Genomic DNA, 19,847 nt, shown 5'->3' on the forward strand with positions numbered 1-19,847 from the left:
CGTCTTTCCCGTGTTATTTAAATGGACAATAGAAAATCGCGATGAGCGACCTCTAAAAAATTTTTTTAAGGGCTCAAATTTTGTTAGGCATCTTTTTTCACCTCACTGCAATAATTGAAACCCGGGCTTTGAATAAATAAAAATAGTCAATTTTTTTGAACCACCCTAATACAATATATTCATTGAAAGAATTCATGCGAGAGAGAGAGAGAGAGAACCAGAAAATATTATGGAATGAACGTTTCGAGTGAAATTTTACGAAGAATCATTAAAACAAGAGGAAAACGACAACATAAGCAAAAGAAAATTTGTGTCCTAAGCTTTAGCATTAATCGAATTTGATGTGTAATCCTAAAACGACGTATAAAAAACGTTTTTTTGATATTGTACATATTCTTAAATAAATAATCGTTTTTAATCGACGTTTCTTTATTTTCGTTGAAATTGATCCATTACCATTGTAGAGCTTGATGTGGGGAACAATTCTGGCCAACTCCACGTATTCCCGTATGTCTCGCAGTATAGACGATTTCGATTTTAATAGAAATTCAATGAGCGTACTCTCCGGAAGATATCGTTGGTCGTTTTCGTCGCCTAAACTCTTCAATACTTCGTCGACCGATCCGAGCTATAGCAAACGAACCGCGTTAGGTTACCATCTTCAAGTACTCGTTGAATAAACAAAGCAAAGCGTTTTGAAATCAAACAATCGTGAAGGTCGATATTCAAGTTCAAACGCAGGAACGCAATAAGTGTACGATTCCAAAGTGTGAAACAAAAAGATGTAATGGATTGGAATATCCAGAGCTCACACTTCCATTCGCGTGACTCGATATATACTCGCAAAGTGTATAAACTTTGAGCAAACAGTTGGTTAATTGCTTTTGAATTTCTGCCGTCCCCGTCCCTTCCAATTTTTCCAACAACTCTGGTGGTTTGGTAAAAACTTTGAGCCATCTTGAAAAAAAGCACTGAACCAAAAGTCGAATATAAAAAACATTTAATATTTACTACCTTTCTATGAATGTAAAAGAAATAATTGAAAAAAATATATATATATATATAAGCTAGGATACTTTGTGAACGTGATGGTAAGGCGGCAATGGCAAAACTCGACCAAGATTTATTTTCATTCCTTCCTCGTTGAATATGGCTTGCAAATGACGATAAATCATTTCTTCCGATGCCTATACGATTGGAGATATAAATCTCACCGTAATTCCAGGTGAATCTCGATATATTTTTTTCAATTACCTCGATAACGTGCACAAAGTAGAACGGATAAACTAACAACAATCCTGTTACAGGAGAATCTGAGTATTCCGATCGGAGATATTTTATTACGGTCTCGAATTTCTGTAAACCACAAAGGACGAGTTGAATTATTGATTAATTGATTGGAAATTTCATTTGTACCCAAAACTCGATTATTTTTATCGAATCAACCTTTTCACTTTATTCAATTCTAAATTTCTACTGAAATATTAATCGAATGGTCAACCCCGTTGAAACGATAGAATTCTAATTGAAGCACATCGAGCACAGCGTACCTTTTGTAAATATTCCTCCGTTCCACGGTACGTACCGAAGTACACCAATCTCGTAATGAATTGATTCTGTAAATCGTAGAAATCATAACTCCTCTTCATAATCTCGATTTATCGATTAATCAACCGATTAATTACTCTTTTCGCAGCTGCCATATTAGCCTTAACGAGGTCGAAGTAACTCTTTCGCACCGGTTCGTTCATCGCTAAATCACCGAATGTAGATTATTCGTACGAGTTAAAAGTAAGTCAATATGAGTAGTAGGAATCCCTGAAATCTCGCTGTTCATCGACTTTCTTTCACATAATTCTTTTTACAATGTTCTTTTTTTAAGCAATGTTTCTCAATTCTGTCGTGAAAATCTTTCTGCATATGACATGTTTCTTTATTTTCTCTAAATAAATGTGGATAGAAAAAGAATATTGCAGATTTATTTTTGTTTTTCATATAGCCTATTTCAAACAGAACTATCAAAAATAAAACAATTGAAACTATAGGGACCGTGCGTGAGCTATAGAGAGGAGCAGCACTACCGTCGATGAGCGCGCTCTCTCGTGTTTGAATGGGCAATTTTTCTGATGATATTTTGACTGTAAATCATTAAAAATAATTAATTTTTCGGAAAAAATAATGATTAAAGTAATCAAATACGGTTTTTGTCCGACAACAATGATCGCATCTTCAAAATCAAAATGACGTAAAAGGAAAAAAACTGTTTGAATCGAATGACGTTTTAAATGTCGTCGAAACAGAAAGTTTAGTTGATGAATTGACAGTTTTTAACCTTTTGATCCATTTGGTCCGTTTCTCACTTTTCCATGGATGTCCATGGAGAATGGACTGTGCCCTCTGGGAAATAATAAAATTTTACTGATACTTCAACGTCTCGACGTCGAAATTGTGCATTAGAGCACTCTCGAATGCAACAATATTTTCTCGATCGAGACATGATAAAAAATAATAATTTTATTCTGTTAAGTAATACGACAAGTAATAATTCCCATATGCGCCTGATTTAAATTGCACCTAGGAAGTTTTGGAATTGGCCGCGTAGTGACACTGTAGACGCTGCGCACGGTCCCTATTGACATCCTGAACATTTTCTCTGAGCATATTACGAATTCCTTTCAATATTTTGCGGTAATAAAGGAATCTGCAAGGCGACGGTCGTCAAAAAAGTTTAAAGCAAAATGACAAACCAACATCCGATTTAACGAGATCTATCAGTTGTTCAGTCGGTAAAAATCCTGCTACACGTTTTATTCCGAGTAGGTTGATATTTGAAAGAAAATATGAATTACACGCTATTCTCATTTTATTAGAGAACAAAGTGTAACTTTTATTTTTCTCAAAAAATCAAGGATGTCCGAGTAAAACGTGTAACCATTTTGCAGCTATCTGTCTCGCACTCACGCAAGGCTCACGCAAGTGATAGATCACCTTAAGGATATTTGATACAGGCGATACAATGTTGCCATGCTAAACCATACTAAAAACATAAAATTTCAAAATGATCAGAATTTTATAAAATTTGGTGAACATATTATTTAGTGCCAAATTTGAGAATACAATGTTTTTAAGGTATTACTGGATGGATAGCCCAATCGAAAAATTGTACCTGAGCGGAATTTCCGTACTTCGTGATGTTTAAATAACTAATTACTTACTTGTTTAAATAAATAATTTTTTAACAATTTTACAGTAAACCCTTGTTTTTTTTTACGAATCGAATGTGCGCATTTTTCTGAATGCTCATGATTTTTTTCAGAATTTTCGTGGATTTTTGAAATTTCCTTTTTTAAATGTTTTAAGTGACTCTATTTGTACATTTTTGATCCAGTAACCATGAGACTTTTCAAAACTGATGGTAAATATTTCTTCTAAAGCATATCCAAAATTCAAATTTTTTAAAATTTTTTTCAAAATTTTTTCAAGAAATTTAAAAAATCCACAAAAATTCTGAAAAAATTCATGAGCACTCGGAAAAATACACACATTTAATTCGTAAAAAAAAACAATAGGTCACCGCAAAATTATTGAATAATTAATTGTCTAAACAATTTGTTATTAACTTTTGGGCAATATTATTATTGATAATTGTTGTTCATAGCTTTCCAAATGTTGTTGAATTTTTTCAGATTTTTATTGCATCACGAAGTACGGAAATTCCAATCAGATATAATTTTTGGTCGAGCTATCCATCCAGTTATACCTTAAGATTTTTCTTCTGTACAGTTATCGATTAATTGATCACTAAAGTTCACGCGTATCAGCATAGCGTTTCCATATATATAAATATACATTCCGGGCATAAGAAATCTGCTTTAATGCGTAATTACTCGATAACTAAGCAGAAGAAAATTTTGAGAAAAATTATGTTTTCGCACTTGATGATGAAGAACATTATAACCAAATTTGATCAATTTCTAATTATTTAGACTTTTGTACCATACGTCATTAATTCCGAGGATCTTAATTTTCAAAAATTGCTCTTAGACGCATGTTCTTTTTCACAGCTCAATTTTTTGAAACACAAATTTTTTTCACAATCATAAAGTGGACTCAGTAAGGAGATCATTGATCAGCAAACGGCATCGTTTATCTTTATACATTATGTTTGAAAAGTACAATCAAAAATGAGCAAATCTGCAAAAATAAGTAACGAAGTCGCTAATTTACGGATGAAAAGTCTCGATGATAAAGTTAACGTAAAAAAATTCCACTGCACGTATAATTACTCCAAAAATCTAGAAATAATACTGATTATATTGTAAAGTGATACGTACGCTAATTAAAATCGAAAGTCATGGCGCTTTTTTTCGAACTTTCGCAACGCTCGATCGATCTTTTTTTTCTTATCACAATGAGATCGCTGGAAACTAGAACTATAAAAATAGGAATCCCAAATCTTGACAACAAGTGTGGTCTGAAAAAATCTTCACACGATGGATATTCGAGTGAAAAATACGAAAAATATAAATGAAAACGAATGATTTGACATGGAAAAACCAAATAACTGATTGAATTTTTCAAAATATGAATTAAAAAATATTGATTTTGTTTTCTTTTGTTTTTAATTCTACTTTTTGGTTCTTGGCCGATCCAGAATCGGCGGCGGTGGCGGGGACGGCTCGCTCGGATTACCCATCCAAACGGTTTTACTAAAACGACCTTTAATTACCGGGCCCTGCCATTTGTTTCCCGACATCACACAAACCGTCGGTTTCTCAGCGTTTATCGTTGCAATGCTAACTGTCCTGAAATCCAAAAGCAAAAAGAACGACGAATAGGCCGATTTTTACCCTCGAAAAATAATCTCGCTGTGAAAATTCTTACGCCAAAAACGAAAATGGCGTAAGAACTCACAAAAAATAGCACGTTTCGACTTAACAAAACGAATGGAACTAATTTTTTCTTCCATTTTCATAAAACTACAATGGCATCCGAAAAAAAATGTCCCAATAGATTATCAGGAGTTCACCAAGTATTCACGTAATCAAAAAATATCTTTATAATTTTTTTCCACCGTGCGAAAAAATGAAGAAAAAATGGAAATAGAGTACAAGAATACTTCGACATTACTGCAGCTAACTATTTGTATCAATCATAAAAATGGATATTAAAAAAAGAAAAAAACTAAGCCCATTTAAAATAAAAATAGTGAGCAATCGAAATAATCGAAATCTCAGTATTTCACAATTTCCCTGCAAACAACATAAAAAAAGAAAAGGAGGTTTCGTAGGATAAGAAAAAATAAAAAATACATAAGTGCAAGACGAGAGTTTTATTGTAAACCAAATAGATTAAAGCTACAAGTGGAAAAAAATCATTTGTAGATGAACAATTAATTGGTCTCGTTGCTTCCATCAAACATCCGTATTGGGAAATGAATGAATATTATTGATTATTGTCCCTTGATTCGCGAAAATGGAGTCAGAAAAGAAACGATTTTAGGAACAAAATCATCATTGTCTCATCGATTGTCAACATAACGTTTAGAAAATACGAATAGTTCAACATCTTGTACAAAAAATATGGGTGGTTTATGGTTCGTTGTAAAATCTGTGTTATTCTAGATGATCAATTGATTGTACCGTTATTTTGTATGTTTTCGTTTATTAGTGCCAAGGTACTTGATTCGGATGACTGATGGAACCCAATTTGTAGTACCTTGTTGTAGAAAGTGATTGTTGATTATTTGTAGGATGACTAGGAGGCGTTGCTATCTGTGGGATTTCGGCACTTTGCGCCGAAGTTCCATCACCTTTGAGTACAGCGACACATTTCCAATTATTTATGTAATTGCCTTTCCAAAGACGGACGCAACCGTCGTCCCCAGAACTCGCCAATATCGTGCCCATAGTGTTCCAACAAACACGCCAAACGGTACAATAGTGGTCGTCGAATTGAGCGGCGGTCGTTATCTCGAACCGCGAGAGCCCATTTTGTGCTGTATCTCTGATAAACATTTTTTTTTCATAATTATTATAAAGTTCTGATTTTTAAACCATTCCAAGCTTTTTCATGCCAATCTTGCTATTCCATTGATACTTCGAAACTTAGAGATCCAAGATAAAACTTTTTTTTTCAGATTAATGTTTAATTACGAACGAAATTTCGACGAATTAATCGATACGTAATTGAAGCTCTCGATTCACAAAATGCAAACTTACTGTATCGGTTTCAAAGTCATAATTCTAACGTCTTTTGTTGCAATGGCGAGGGTATGAAATCTCCTGCCTAAATTAGATGCGAATGCAATATCGTGAACGGGATCAACGACGTTCGAAAGAGTCTCAGTTTTGGCCCATCGTCTGCTGTTCTCAGAGTATTCATATATGAATACTTTGCCCCCTCCCGAAGAACTTGAGTCGTCGCTACCAACAGCGATCATCGGCGAATGAAGTCTGAAAAAAAAATCGTTCAATTTATTATGTTTAATGGTGTTCACTTTTGAGATCAATCGGAATGGAACGCTCAACTCTGGGAAGTAAATTCTATCACAGATTTTCTAGATTTTTATTGACCAGCTTGTAATTTTTGGCACTTTGATGAGGACACTCAAATTTTTTTTATAACCAATGTTTTTCTTTTGAAATCACTTGGATCAATTTCATTTTTTTTTTGTATTTTCAGATAGGATGAAGCGGGTTCTAGTTACCTGGACAAAGAGGGGTTCCACGTGATACAACTGCAGGCAAGTTTACAGCTAATGTCGTGTTGTAGAGTCCATTGACTGAGATTCATGACGTCAGGAGCTTCGTATATCCTTATAACACCATCGGCGCTGCAAGTAGCTAGAAGGAGGCCCAAAGTTTTTGGACCAAATTTCACGTCTGTAACTGAGGTGCGAGAATCCACCAAATTTGTTCTTCTCACCCAGTGGCGCATGCCTCTTTCTCCCGGACCAGAACCTTCGCCAACTGCAGAAATAGAAAAAATAAAAAAAAGCTTTCCACCTTTTGTCCCATTTCATAGCTCACAAAATGTGCTTTGATACACTCACCTATTTCTTCCCAGACTGCTGCAGTTCTGTCGAAAGAACAAGTTGCTAAAACCTGACCAAATTCAGGATGCGCCCATGTTACTTTCCAGACTGAGCCACTGTGTGCTTTCCAAGTAGCGGTCAAGTGCCAATTTTCATGCTCATCTTCGTCCCATACCTGCTTATTAATTTTCGCTGTTACTTTTCACAGTATTCATATTTCGCATTCATTGGTATTAGCCATCGGCTAGCTCAGTGTTCATTCATATACTGAGTCACTAGTATCTATACTGAGATTTTCAAAGGGTCTAAAATTTTATAATTTCATTTGCTTCTTCAACTTCTAGGCAACAGTCCGATAATTACAAACTCGCAGCGATAGATTTTCAAAAATAAATAAATTGGAGAGAAAAAAATTGCAATGCAGTGAATTCTAAAAAAGACTCGAATGTTTTTCAAAGTTTGAATTCAATTTGTAAGGGGTTTGTATTTCTCACAATCAATAATATTGGGCAATCATCAATTAATAAATACGATGAAAATAAATAATAATTTTTCACTGACCTTAACGAACTGATCACTGGAACATGTTGCCATGCGTTGACCATAAAAATCGTACGCAATATCATGAATTAAATCTTTGTGCTCCACATTTATGCTGTGCGCCTCGAACATGTTTAACTTTTATTGTTTTTTTCTAATCGTTGATTGAGCTACACTGACACACATTAAACGCTACCAAAGATTACAATTTAGTTTATTATTACGTTTACATTCGGGATTTTGAGGTTGAAGCCGGGTGTCATTGGTTACACGAAATTGGTTGCTGCGAACAATCAATCCGCCGAACTCGAACTGACTCTGGCTAAAAGCTAAGGGTAAGCCGGTAAGGGCTATTTCCTGGGCTATTTCATGTAGTAGACGCCATGGGTACGTTCCACTTAGCGTCCACAGCGCCCTCGACCGCTGAACTGGCTGAAATCACGGAACTCTATTGGAATACTGGAGACGAGCAGTTCAGGGAATCGCAATTTGCGCTAGAGCAACAAACCGCTAACACTATACCATCGAATAATTATTATATTTTGCATTTTTAGCGCAAATCACTTTGAATGAAAATTGAAGTGGTTGCCACACACAGTTGTACATAAGGGTCTGGAAACGACGGTAGTGGGAGATGGGTCGCTAACGTTTAAACATCCAGTTTTTGTAGCTTCAATGTTTGGCCGCATGGTGCATATCGGAAAGGGGGGATTTCATGTGAATCAGCATATTGGCCGAAGCGGAGACGACGGAGACACTCCAGTAGCCAGGCTAGTCTCACTCACGCCAAACTCACAGACGAGACACTAGCCAAAAAGTTGAAGAAGATTAGCATATCATATCACAGCGCCACGTGGTGGTAACGGTGTGAAAAAAAGCTTGAACCACCAGATTAAAAAATAAAACAGTTACAACGTGAGAAATGGAGATCAAAAAGTTACACGAGTTCATGGAATTAGTTGGTCGACTCAAGGTAATTGATAGGTATACCACATATAATTTTACTTATAAAAGTGTAACAATCGAATTCGATGTTCGGCAAAAACTTTTTCGTGAAGAGCACTCACTATCTTTTAATTTATTCTTTTTTCAAAAATCTTTTTTTTTTATCATTGTTTTAACGCATATATTTTGGAAATTAGAAATCCATAGTCGTATGAAATAGTTCATTGAAACTGTAGCTTCTTTAAGAGTATGGATCAGTCGACTAACCTCACTTGGAATTTTTGAAATTGAAATTCTCTGACACGGTTTGACCGATTAAAAAAAGGCTCTGTCAGCCTACGCAGAACGATGGTAAAAATCGACTGACAGAGCCTTCTTTTAATTGGTCAAACTGTGTCAAAGAATTTTGATTTCAAAATTTGCAGCTATCTCCTTCGCACTCACGGTTACGATATACCGACTGATCCATCCTCTTAAAATTGTTAAAAAGTATACAAATTTCCTAACCTTAAAATTTATTTTGTGGCGCGAATGGTGGGGAGATATTATTTTTTTCGATGATGAATGAGTATTTAGATTGAAATATGAATAAACCTTAAACCGAGCAGATTCTCGTTTCAAAGTATAGTTTGAAGAAAATTTCCAAAACCATCACCTTTGAGCATGTACCACAATTTACTAAAAATTATCGAAATCTTTGAATAGTACACGTTTAAATCAATTTAGAGTCGCGGCAGCGACTCAGAGACAAAAACATTATGTTATGACGAGTTGCTGCCAGAGATTCTTTACCAGAGCAATATGAAATCAATCCACTCAATACTCATATCTAACCATTACAGCATATGAAGAGAGCTGGTTGGGTATTGAAAGATATTGCTGAACCTGAAACAATTGCTGGACATATCTATCGAATGGCTATGCTGTCTTTTTTAGTCGACAGTAATGAAAATTTGGACAAAACTCGGTATGTATCAAGGAATGTCATTTTTTTTCAAGGAGTTGTTTTTTTTTTTACTTATTTTAGCAGTTTTCAAATTTATGAATTGCAAATATTACTTTTTTCAAAATTTGGAATAATATGTGTACTGCTTACATCTAGTTGGAATTGAATTTACCTGAAAAAAACTCAAATTCATTTAATTCTTCCATGCACACTTTTTATGTACATACTTCTTTTGGATCTTCCACGATTGATTAAGGAAGTTGAGGCATTAGAATGAAAATGATGTCATCGCTTTTAAACCGATTGCATCTTATAAAGTGAAGTGTAAAAAAAAATCAGTTAAATTTTCAGACAGCTTAGGAGCGTTGTTGCTGAGAAAAATCAATAACAATTTGGGCCAAATTACATGTAATCTTATGGAAGTCAAGACACATTCAGTGATATCTCCGTTAAAAATGATGCTAAAAATATGAAATTTTTTGGGCAACATGAGCATGGCTTGCTGAACAATGTCAATTTTTTTCAGATTTATTAGGAGATTTGCTGAGATTATATTAATAATAATCTGTTTCCCGTGCAGTTTTTTGAGGCTAGGATCGTCACCGTTCGTGTTTTCGATTGAGCTTTCACCAGTTTTTCGTCTTTTTTTCCCCAACTTTTCTTTAAAGTGTATGCAACATTGCCAAACTGTAAACTGGCCTAACTTTTGAAAGGTACAGGTCATAACTTTTGGGTAAAAAAAATGACTGTACAGCCTCAACTTCCTTAAACATGCTTTGTACATATATTTTTGTTATTTAATTAACTGGGTCCCTTCGATTCTAATTAGACATTTGAAAAAGATTGAAAAATATTCAATTATCATTAACTCTTGAACCATGAACAACTGCAAATTTTACCAAAAAAATCCGAATTACAGAAAAATATTAAAGACTTTTTTTTTTTTAATAAATTTTTCTTGTCAATTCAATACTGACGGATAATTTGATTATTGCCATGTTTGTGGACAAGCAATTTTGTCCAAAACCATTCACTTATGTGAACATTTTGGATTCCATGTTTATCTTGAAAATAATGTAAGTTGAAGTCATGAAATTCCAATTTATTTAAAGAGCTTGTATAAGGGTATGGTTTAAAGGTTACAATATTAAAAAGGATCAATTTAAAATTATGTTGGTCATTGAAAAGTATTTTGCATATTTTCATTGCATACCATGAATGCATACCATGATTTTCTTAAATGTGTAATTGTTACTTTTTCTTTGCAATTTTTTTTTCAATTTGTTTAACAAAATGATTGATTTCAGGATAATGCAAATGGCTCTTATACATGATCTTGCAGAATGTATTGTGGGAGACATCACACCACATTGTGGTATCTCAATAGAAGACAAACATCAAAGGGAAAACAAAGCAATGGAAGAAATATGTAAACTATTGGGCAATCAAGGGCTGCCAATACTAAACCTTTTCCGGGTTAGTTTTTCGGTTTCTTGAATGCGAGTACTTAAAATCTCATACTTTAGATTTTCCATTTTTCTCATGAATACTCATGAATTTTGAACAAAATTGTATTATGAACTTTCATTGTTCAAGGAAACATTGTTGATAATTCAATCAATATTCGCTTAGTTGTTTTAATTTTTTTCAATTATATAAAATTTTGGATCCAATTTAAAGAGTCACAGTGGAAAAATCACTTAATTGAGAATTGAAATTGTCTTTTAAATCTATTTGATACAATGATTACTAGCGTTTGAAACGACTTGCTCAATGACTTATTTGACGACTAGATTAATCACAAAATTTTTTAATGATTTCATAGAATCATTCCGTTTGTCATTTAATTAATTGCAGGAGTATGAATCTCAAGAATCAGCTGAAGCCAAATACGTTAAAGACCTCGACAGACTCGATCTTATAATGCAAGCATTCGAATACGAAAAACGAGACAATACACCAGGAAAGCTGGAGGAATTTTTCAGTTCTACCAATGGACAAATTCGGCATCCTTTTATAAATAAAATGGCAGATGAAATTAACGAACAAAGGAGAGCGCTTAAACATCAATCATTACCTAACACAAAATAAATGCAAATGTACAAACAGCTTACGATTGTAGTAACAGTCGTATCATTGCTATATTATCAGATTTTTTTTTCATTTAAGTGGTCGAAAACAGTATATTTCATAAAATTGACGAACTTTCGGCAGGAAATATTTTTTTCAGTCCATGTTGAATTTAATCGGTTGACTAGTATTATATCACAAGTATTAAAAGTTTGTTATTATGTTAATGTTTTTTAACTCACATTTCGTGAAATTGTGTAAAACGATCATAATCCTGAGCTAGCATAAAATCAGAATAAGAATCTCAAGGATGTACGTGATTTCCTGCAGAAACCGTCATCCATTCATTATTCTTGGCTACGTTAAAATGATTTCATTTTTTTCCGATTATAATCATCCTATTATCTCATCTCAGTAATATCAGGGAAGGAAAATTTGAATTGGCAATAAAAATATTGTAAGATCATTCGAAACTAAAATCGCGAACTTTTAATACTTGGCGGTCTTTTTTTACTTTTCTAAAGTTTTTTATGCTGATCTTACTTTTTTTTTTTTAAACTTGGATATAAACACGAACTTTTTTTAGAACTTTGATTATTACGAACACAGAATTTCAGATGAAAAAAAAACGTTTTTTTTACTCTGATAGCCGAAAGCTTTAATTTTCTATGGAAACATGAATCTCTTTAAATGTTGTCACACTCAAACAATTTTAAAGGCTGTATCGCATAATTTATTTCTTTTTTTATGCGTATTTAGTTATAAATCATGAAATTAAAAAACGTGTGGCTTCTCATGTGTCTACAATGGCAATCTTTGTCGTTCTTACAAAGGAAGGGGTAAAAGAATTGCAAAAATATAATTTTAAAAAATGACATATTGAAACTAACATTTTTGTGTTATCTCAAGCAACTGGTTTCAATCTTCCTGTATTTTTCATACAGACATAAAGAAAACTTGACAGGGCATCGTACAAAAATGAGGAAATACCAAAGAAAACTGTGTTTTGCCGAATTCAAATTTTCCATTTAAAAATCTAGTATTTCACCGCCGAAGACGTTATAATTTGAGAATTTTCTAGTTTCCTCATTTGTTCTAAAAACTAGTAAAATATTTTGACTGAATACTGTTGGGAAACAATAACAAGAAGATTTCGAAAAATGGCTTGAGCACTATCTAAATTTCGTTTAATCTGAAATTTTGGGAAAATTATTTTGTTTCCGATGTACTAACGATTCACGTTGGAACTCCAAGAAAAAAAATCGATTTTTTCGCGGAGAATTTTCAGTCCGATAAAATTTGTTAAACGATGCAATTTTTATGTCTTCGAATGTTTCAAATTTGCGTCCGAAATCGAGTTTTCAATGATTGAAATATTTTGTTTGATCTCAAAAAGCTTAAAAACTAATAAAATAAATATAATAAAAGCAAACGTCAGATATCAGATAATATACATTATTATCAAGCGGGAGTATGTCCTGTGTATTCGTAGCGACTTACGCTCGTGTGACTCCAAGTATAAGCACGGTAACCCAAAATGTCCCGAACGCGGACGGCTGCTTGACGGATGACTGAGCAGACTGAGTGACGCGACGTTACGATAACGGTGGGACAGAACGGACGAACGAACACAGACAGAACCCCCAGTCAGAAGTAATATCAACATAGTCCCTGGCTGGGGGGAAGGACAACAAGGAGGTGGCGGTTTTAGTGGGTAGGCCTATTTTTTTGAGAGTCCCACATACCCATGTAGTCCGTAAGACTACATGGAATCCGTAAAAAGGATTTCCGCAACTCCTTGGTAAAAAAAAAAAAAAAAAACCCCAAAATGTCCCGAGGTATTCGATTTTCTTTCGATAAATCATCATACCCAAACAAATCCCCTCTCGGAGGAAAAAATATGGACTAAAAGTTATTTTAAACCGTGAAAAAAAATCAAATACGCCACTCGAAAACATTACAATCCTATAGCACCCAAAGACCTCGCTTAAAAACATTCCAAAAATCGATGCCCCCATCCTCCTAATTTTATTCTGACAGAGGAACTACCGAATGAATTGAAAAAGTTTCCCTTTAATTATTAGTTATGTGCAGTACTAAAATTTATTATATTAATTCAAGGCCAGATATTTATTGTTAATCCGGAATATTTCCTACGGAACGAATTAGAAATTCAAACAGGAAAATGAACTATTTCTACAGGAGCAAAATATCACTTTAGAATATTCCAGAGATCCAACAACTATATGAAAAAAAAGTCATATATAAGCATTACATTTCATTGCAGAACCAAAATTCATTATATCAATTGGAGGGAAACTTGGAATATTCTAAGTGGTATTTTGCTTCCTTAAGGTGATCGACCACTTGCGTTGTGCTTGCGTGAGTGCGAGAGAGATAGCTGCAAAATGGTTACACGTTTTACTCGGACATCCTTAATTTTTTGAGAAAAATAAAAGTTACACCTTGTTCTCTACTAAAATGAGAATAGCGTGTGACTCATATTTTCTTTCAAATATCAACCTACTCGGAATAAAACGTGCAGCAGGATTTTTACCGACTGAACTCTTAAGGTGATAGATCATCATATGTACCATGGTTTATGGTACATATGTATCATCATATGTACCTTAATCAAAACCCCAAAAAAATCCAGTTTCCACACGGGGTGACCCTCTTAAAGTGTTATTAAATTTTCGTGAAAATTAACCGAACTTTGCTACAAAAACCTTCAAACCAGATTTAGAGTAATAGAAGAAAATTCTTTTACTGCCGTAATTTTGCCTCGTAGTCCCTTAAATGCTACAGGAAGTTGCATGGTGGTTGAAAGTATACTGAGAAAAAAAGCAGTGGTTACTGCTACTATACACGTATGGTTATCACCTCTATGGTAAAATGTACCAAAAAATATTGTTAGGACAATTTTTCCATAGTTAAATGAACTATATCTGTCATGATCATCAAAACATATGATCTCTATGGTGTGGATGATCATGTGTTATTTAAAAGTAACTAACAATCATGGTAAAAATCTTTACAATGATCAGATAATGCAAGTAACTTTATAAGTAAGTCGTTTTGGATATGAAAAATATGGTATACTGTATCATATTCATGTTTGGATAAACCTTACTGAATTTTACCATCCATATTGCAATTAATATCTATGATTGCATTATCATAATATTTCATGATAGGAACAATTTTTGTAATTTTGCGGAGACTTGTGCTTCCAGGTATTGATGATTATTTGTCATCGTTAAGTCAACCATACCGCAAGGGATATTTATACCTTTCTCCTGAGTAAAAGTACGACGCGACAAAAAAAAAGTCGATCAGAGGAAGGCTCGACCCCGAACTTTCGGAGTTTGAGTTTGGAACGCAATCCATTACGCTATCACACACTTTATAGCTGAAAAAAAAAACAAAACTTCTATATAAACCGTGATGACGACTTATATATGCGTTTGCTTGTATCCTAGTTATAGAACGTTTGGTAGCGCAGTGGATAGCGCTCCAGACTCGAACTCCAAGAGTCCCGGGATCGAGTCTCACTTAGGTCAATCAATTTTCTTCGGTTTGTTGAAATTCTTTCTTTTTGTTAAAATCCTTCCTCTCCGTGGTCTACCTTAAATCTTTGCCAAGTGTACCATGAGCATATAGTCGAGAGTACAATACCTGATCGTCAAAAGTATTACTATTATTTGGTGACATGTACACAATATATTTTTGGCAAGGCCATTGTTGCTGTTAATATATGCGCTTGATGTAAACGACATATAAAATATAGTAAATATAATCATATTTTTTTGAATGAGCGTTACCATAAAAATATTTTTATCACCTCAGGGAAACATGCAAATATGGTACTATGAACCAAAAATGTTTCTCAGTGAATATTGTTAATGGGAAACGAATCGTTATCGGCCCACTTGAAAAAATTGTGAAAATTTGATCACTTATCTCATAAAATCATTTGCTCATGTTTGACCACCAAAAGTTTTGGTAAGACTCAAAATGTGAAAGGATGAAACATACCTCGATGATTTACATTTCTCATTTGTTTTTGAAAAAATATTTTAATATGGATTTAGCACTTTGCTTAAATGAAAGAGATAGAAAACATCAAAACAGCCATAATAACTAAAAGAGAATTCGTCAATACCTCACGATTTTGGAATACAACAGTCCTGAAATCTATGAAATTCAACCTGAAGCAGAAAGAATTGAACAAAATAACTGACAACACAACACAGTATTAGGCATCGTTGAGATTAACTCATGTTACTAAAAAATTGGCACTACCAAGATGAGGATGGATGACAAAAGAATAAAGCATTCAATCTTTTCTGCAATCGAGGAAGCATCGCAATGGATCCAAACCATGCTCCTCAGGGGTAACTCGTTTTGGTTACAGCGACAGACTTATCAGTGAGACCGGTGCCTACTGTTCCTTATCGCAGATACCACAGATATTTCAAAAATAACGTTTCCAGATACTCAATATTTTCACTATATCGTATTCCGAATCCGTACAAATCCCTCTTTAAGGAGGCACAATTGGGAAGAAAAATTCTCAGGGGAAATGAACAATTTCCTTGAAAGTCGCGAATAAAAATATGTCAATAAATCGGAAGACTTCATTTTTGTGTCTGAGTGCAATCCCCAAATTGTTTCTCAAATTTAATTTGAAAAAGGCAAATGGAAAAGGGACAAATAATATAGTTATAAAACGAAAATGATTTTTTTCAATTAATTGTTTAGCTATATATGTCGTACATGAAAACTGACGATATATTCAGCGTTGGTCCGTTGTACGGAAATGGCAAAAGGATCGGTAGGATGAAAAGTGAAGGCGACCAAGCGTCTGGCGACGACAGGTGCGGATCGGCCCAGCATTCCAGCGTACATGCGAAATTTCAGTAGACACGAATCGCGCGCATAAAACCTTAAAAGTGTTTGTCGAATTAATAAATAAAAACCAGCAAAGTGAACCGTACAGTGATGCAATAGCGTTTTTTCGATAATTTTACCTAATGGGATGTTCTCCGCAAGCTTTTGGACGTTCCATCATCGAGACCCATTTGTCGTCGTAACAAAAAAGGGAAAGATCCAAATACGGCGAGCTCGAATACGATTGAGCCGAGATTGGCAATTGGCCGAGCAATCTTTTAGTTGCTTCGGTTAAACCGCCATATCTCGCGCTAACGATAGTTTGCTTGAATCTTTGCTGCATAAGTCTGTTGAGTAATTAATTTCAGTTTCAAATACCCACGATTCACTTTGAAAGTCGTTTTTTTTTCAACTTTCAGATTTATTGAATTTTTTCATTGAGGCGGCACCGATTCTAACTTTATCATACGTGTTTCTCTTCGTTATAGAAAAATGAAGATAACTGTATATAATAAAACCCTTTGATCGCCTAACAATAAGAATAAAGTTTTATGCTAAGGAGAAGATTGGAGTCGTTCTCGACTCAGTTTCAAGGTTTAGGCACGAATAGAAGATTCTAATTAACCAATCCATACCTCGCATAAATATTATTGGATGGTGAACACATGTATTGACAGTCGGTGCTGGTTCTTGCGTTGCGAAAAAAATCGCTGAAGTTCTCAAACAGGGTCAACAATTGAGTCGATGCGTTATCATAGGCGGCGAGAACTTTAGCCGTTACCATATCATAAACAACAAGCAACGCTGGTTGGGCGTTCGGTTCGCTCGCTTGTAAAGTCGCCACTTCTTCACTGGCATAACGAACCAAAATATGATTCGTGTCCAGGAGTTGCATTTTCCACATTCTCAGAGCTTTGAGCTGGAAAATTATAAGAAAAAACAGAATCACGTTTTTTTCAATTTTTTTTTTTTTCAAATGATTTTTACGCTTTTCTCACCTGATCAAAGTACTGATAAAAGCGTCGTAATTCGTATGGGTCTCGACTCGTTGCACTAATATATTTTGCTCTTTTGTACAGATAAACAAGCAATTTGTGTTTAAGGCTGTTTATCGTTGCGTCTCTAAAAGGTCGCGAATGTACACCTGGCCATGCGCTCGTGACCAAATAAGCATCATCTTCCAGGCAAAATCTGAAAAAAAAAAAAACAGATTTCGTAAATTCTAATTTTTTCATACCTGTTGAGTTCCAAAGACGTTACCTCCGACAATGTTATTTTGCTCGAATTTATTATATTTTTTTTCAGGATTTTGAATCTAATTTGGTGTTTTCTGGCATACAGTTTTGTGTATATTTGTGTATATGGAATTATGAGTAATTCCATATATGATTGATTTTTATTGAAAACCAAATGAAGAACTCAAACTTTGCATACCTGCCAATAGTCCTCACGTTTATAAACATTCCGTCAAGAATTTGAAAAATATGTATCGTTTGATGCTGGACCGAAAGTACAGCTAAAATATCTTTATACAAATAAAGGCCTGCGAAAAAAGTAATGGAGAACAGTAATTATTCAAAATTATTAGCCTGATCATTTAAACCATTTATATTCAACAGTGAATTATTGTTTGACTCTACCTTGATTATGCGACAGATAAATCTTATCGACTTTAAAGTGTCTACTATCACAGAGTTTTCCACCTCTCAAATCAACGAGGTGAAGGCTGTAGTCCTCGAGAGGCGAGCGAGGGTTTGGCGTCAGCGCCTCATTGTTCGTATAAATCTACAAAATAAATGATCAACTAATCATTTTATTCTTATGAACGATTATTTCAATCATGAAACGAAAATGTTAAGTAATTTTGGTAATTCGTTGATAATGAACGATACAAACATTTGTACCATGTCTTGATGAAAAGAAGAAATATTTAAGATGGAAAATATTTATGGAATTAAGTTTAAGTATACCTGATAAAAATGTGGTCGCAGGTCATCAGGAATGTGAGCAGCAGAGCCGGCAATTACATAACGTCCATCATCGGTAAAGAGACTGCATTCACGATTCAGCTGCTCGTTGCTTTGAACTACATTAACAATCCACTTTGCCTATAAAAACGAGAGTTCATGAAAAAAATTTCAACGAAATCTGATTTTTTAAAAAAATATCCAAGTACTATAAACACGTTTTGTATTACAGAACAGGGCTTCATACGCTCCATCAAACAGTAACAAACATCAAAAAATTGGAATGGCAAAAAAAATTGTTAAAATAGACTATGAAAATAAAAATTAAAAAAAATATATTACTAATAGTCAAAGGTACCTTAAAAAATCTGCGGAAAATATTGTTTCTAATATGAAAGGTGAGATCGTCATTTTTGTGTCCAACATATTCACCCTTGAGGTCAGCGAGTAAATCAGCAGCAGCCGAAGCTCCCTGATACTCATAAACTTCTATCGATGTTTGATCGGCGCTGAACGCAATTAAAAATCGTCCATCCGGACTGAATTTTCTCAAAAAACAGGGTGGTTTTTCAACATTGACGACTGTGAAATTGGGAAATACATTTTGATAAAATTGCCTAGCATTTAGTACATGCGTGCCTGGAAACGGACAACCAATTGTCTCTCGTCTTTGTAGTCTCAACACTATATTTTGAGCCGCTATTTTCCTTGGCCGTACAGGACACGGCAATGTCACAAATTCAATCTTGGCATCTCGATCAGCCATCTTTGGTCGATGTGTACCATAACAATCTTTAATTACAGGTCAGAAAGTAAGCCACGAGCTTGGCACATTTCTGTGAGTTTGATTGGTAGAAAAAATACTTTTCTTATTAAATGAAACAGGTCAATTAGAAAGCCTTGTAGACTTGAATATTTTGGGACCTGGAACATACTCGAACTTTTTCAGCTAGTATTTGCATTTTCAGTTAATTTCTTATTTTTTTAAAATTAACTCAATCTCATGTTGGCCGATGGACTTGTAAATTAAATTATGATGAAACTCAATTTTGGTTGATCTTTCGTGTTTGATTTTCATAAAAAGAAATTAGTTTTCATTGTTATTGATAGATTCATAGGATTATGACCAAATAATTTAAATGAAACATTTTTTGCTGACGACAGTTTAGTGGAAGTTGCCGAACTTTCACCTATAACCACACTTCATTATCTTATTGTATTTCAAACGAGATATATTTTATTAATCAATAATAATTGTTTACTATAATAACTCGAAAAATTCTTGTAACAGTTTTATAAAAAAAGTTGAAAGACGTGTCACGATTATTTAGAGGTTATATTTTGATCATGTTGATGTACCGGTATACGTGTGGTGTTATTTTGCTTGCGACTTGCGACGATCGACCAAAAGTCCCTAAGATTTCGTCACTGGATATCTCTTTTCTGGGGT

At 34.2% G+C, this 19,847-nt stretch overlaps 4 protein-coding genes across 5 annotated transcripts; 1 reads left to right on the plus strand and 3 right to left on the minus strand.

The window, feature by feature from the left end:
- Positions 1-203: 203 nt before the first annotated feature.
- On the minus strand, positions 204-2,873 carry LOC122412120 (uncharacterized). The gene is made up of 4 exons (XM_043421442.1): positions 1,551-2,873; positions 1,255-1,356; positions 1,077-1,187; positions 204-628 (listed from the first exon to the last, which is right to left on the minus strand). The coding sequence occupies exons 1-4, from the start codon at positions 1,647-1,649 to the stop codon at positions 329-331; spliced, it is 612 nt and encodes a 203-aa protein (XP_043277377.1). The 5' UTR covers positions 1,650-2,873; the 3' UTR covers positions 204-328.
- Positions 2,874-4,125: 1,252 nt separating this feature from the next.
- Nup44A (nuclear pore complex protein Nup44A) lies at positions 4,126-8,304 on the minus strand. Its single transcript, XM_043421441.1, has 7 exons — positions 8,173-8,304; positions 7,598-8,008; positions 7,055-7,211; positions 6,710-6,971; positions 6,222-6,455; positions 5,719-6,006; positions 4,126-4,805 (listed from the first exon to the last, which is right to left on the minus strand). Exons 2-7 carry the CDS (start codon positions 7,706-7,708, stop codon positions 4,628-4,630), a joined length of 1,230 nt encoding a protein of 409 aa, XP_043277376.1. The 5' UTR covers positions 7,709-8,008; positions 8,173-8,304; the 3' UTR covers positions 4,126-4,627.
- A 45-nt stretch (positions 8,305-8,349) lies between these two features.
- Positions 8,350-12,698, plus strand: LOC122412121 (5'-deoxynucleotidase HDDC2). Of its 2 annotated transcripts, none has more exons than XM_043421443.1 (4): positions 8,350-8,549; positions 9,364-9,488; positions 10,775-10,943; positions 11,325-12,698. In XM_043421443.1, exons 1-4 carry the CDS (start codon positions 8,499-8,501, stop codon positions 11,556-11,558), a joined length of 579 nt encoding a protein of 192 aa, XP_043277378.1. In that variant the 5' UTR covers positions 8,350-8,498; the 3' UTR covers positions 11,559-12,698. The 2 variants fall into 2 exon arrangements, with proteins under 2 accessions (XP_043277378.1, XP_043277379.1); XM_043421444.1 differs by having other exon boundaries at positions 8,422-8,560.
- A 3,578-nt stretch (positions 12,699-16,276) lies between these two features.
- abo (de-etiolated protein 1 abo) lies at positions 16,277-19,750 on the minus strand. Its single transcript, XM_043421628.1, has 8 exons — positions 18,756-19,750; positions 18,401-18,538; positions 18,071-18,215; positions 17,865-17,973; positions 17,429-17,621; positions 17,066-17,349; positions 16,571-16,777; positions 16,277-16,485 (listed from the first exon to the last, which is right to left on the minus strand). Exons 1-8 carry the CDS (start codon positions 19,161-19,163, stop codon positions 16,302-16,304), a joined length of 1,668 nt encoding a protein of 555 aa, XP_043277563.1. The 5' UTR covers positions 19,164-19,750; the 3' UTR covers positions 16,277-16,301.
- Between the last annotated feature and the right edge of the window lie 97 nt (positions 19,751-19,847).

Source organism: Venturia canescens, chromosome 6, assembly GCF_019457755.1.
Source record: "Venturia canescens isolate UGA chromosome 6, ASM1945775v1, whole genome shotgun sequence".
In the NCBI taxonomy this organism is placed as follows: domain Eukaryota; kingdom Metazoa; phylum Arthropoda; class Insecta; order Hymenoptera; family Ichneumonidae; genus Venturia; species Venturia canescens.

Excerpts from the sequence above, each read along its gene's own strand:
- Nup44A (XM_043421441.1), bottom strand. The coding sequence starts at position 7,708 with ATGTTCGAGGCGCACAGCATAAATGTGGAGCACAAAGATTTAATTCAT. Across the intron at positions 6,972-7,054 it reads AGCAGTCTGGGAAGAAATAG|TTGGCGAAGGTTCTGGTCCG; the intron begins GTGAGTGTATCA and ends CTATTTCTGCAG. Across the intron at positions 4,806-5,718 it reads CAATCACTTTCTACAACAAG|GACAGTTAGCATTGCAACGA; the intron begins GTACTACAAATT and ends TTTGGATTTCAG.
- LOC122412121 (XM_043421443.1), top strand. The coding sequence starts at position 8,499 with ATGGAGATCAAAAAGTTACACGAGTTCATGGAATTAGTTGGTCGACTC. Across the intron at positions 9,489-10,774 it reads GAAAATTTGGACAAAACTCG|GATAATGCAAATGGCTCTTA; the intron begins GTATGTATCAAG and ends GATTGATTTCAG. Across the intron at positions 10,944-11,324 it reads CAATACTAAACCTTTTCCGG|GAGTATGAATCTCAAGAATC; the intron begins GTTAGTTTTTCG and ends AATTAATTGCAG.
- LOC122412120 (XM_043421442.1), bottom strand. The coding sequence starts at position 1,649 with ATGAAGAGGAGTTATGATTTCTACGATTTACAGAATCAATTCATTACG. Across the intron at positions 1,188-1,254 it reads ACTTTGTGCACGTTATCGAG|GCATCGGAAGAAATGATTTA; the intron begins GTAATTGAAAAA and ends CCAATCGTATAG. Across the intron at positions 629-1,076 it reads CTTACCATCACGTTCACAAA|CTCGGATCGGTCGACGAAGT; the intron begins GTATCCTAGCTT and ends CGTTTGCTATAG.
- abo (XM_043421628.1), bottom strand. The coding sequence starts at position 19,163 with ATGGCTGATCGAGATGCCAAGATTGAATTTGTGACATTGCCGTGTCCT. Across the intron at positions 17,350-17,428 it reads TTTATCAGTACTTTGATCAG|CTCAAAGCTCTGAGAATGTG; the intron begins GTGAGAAAAGCG and ends ATAATTTTCCAG. Across the intron at positions 16,778-17,065 it reads TCCAATAATATTTATGCGAG|ACTTATGCAGCAAAGATTCA; the intron begins GTATGGATTGGT and ends ATTACTCAACAG.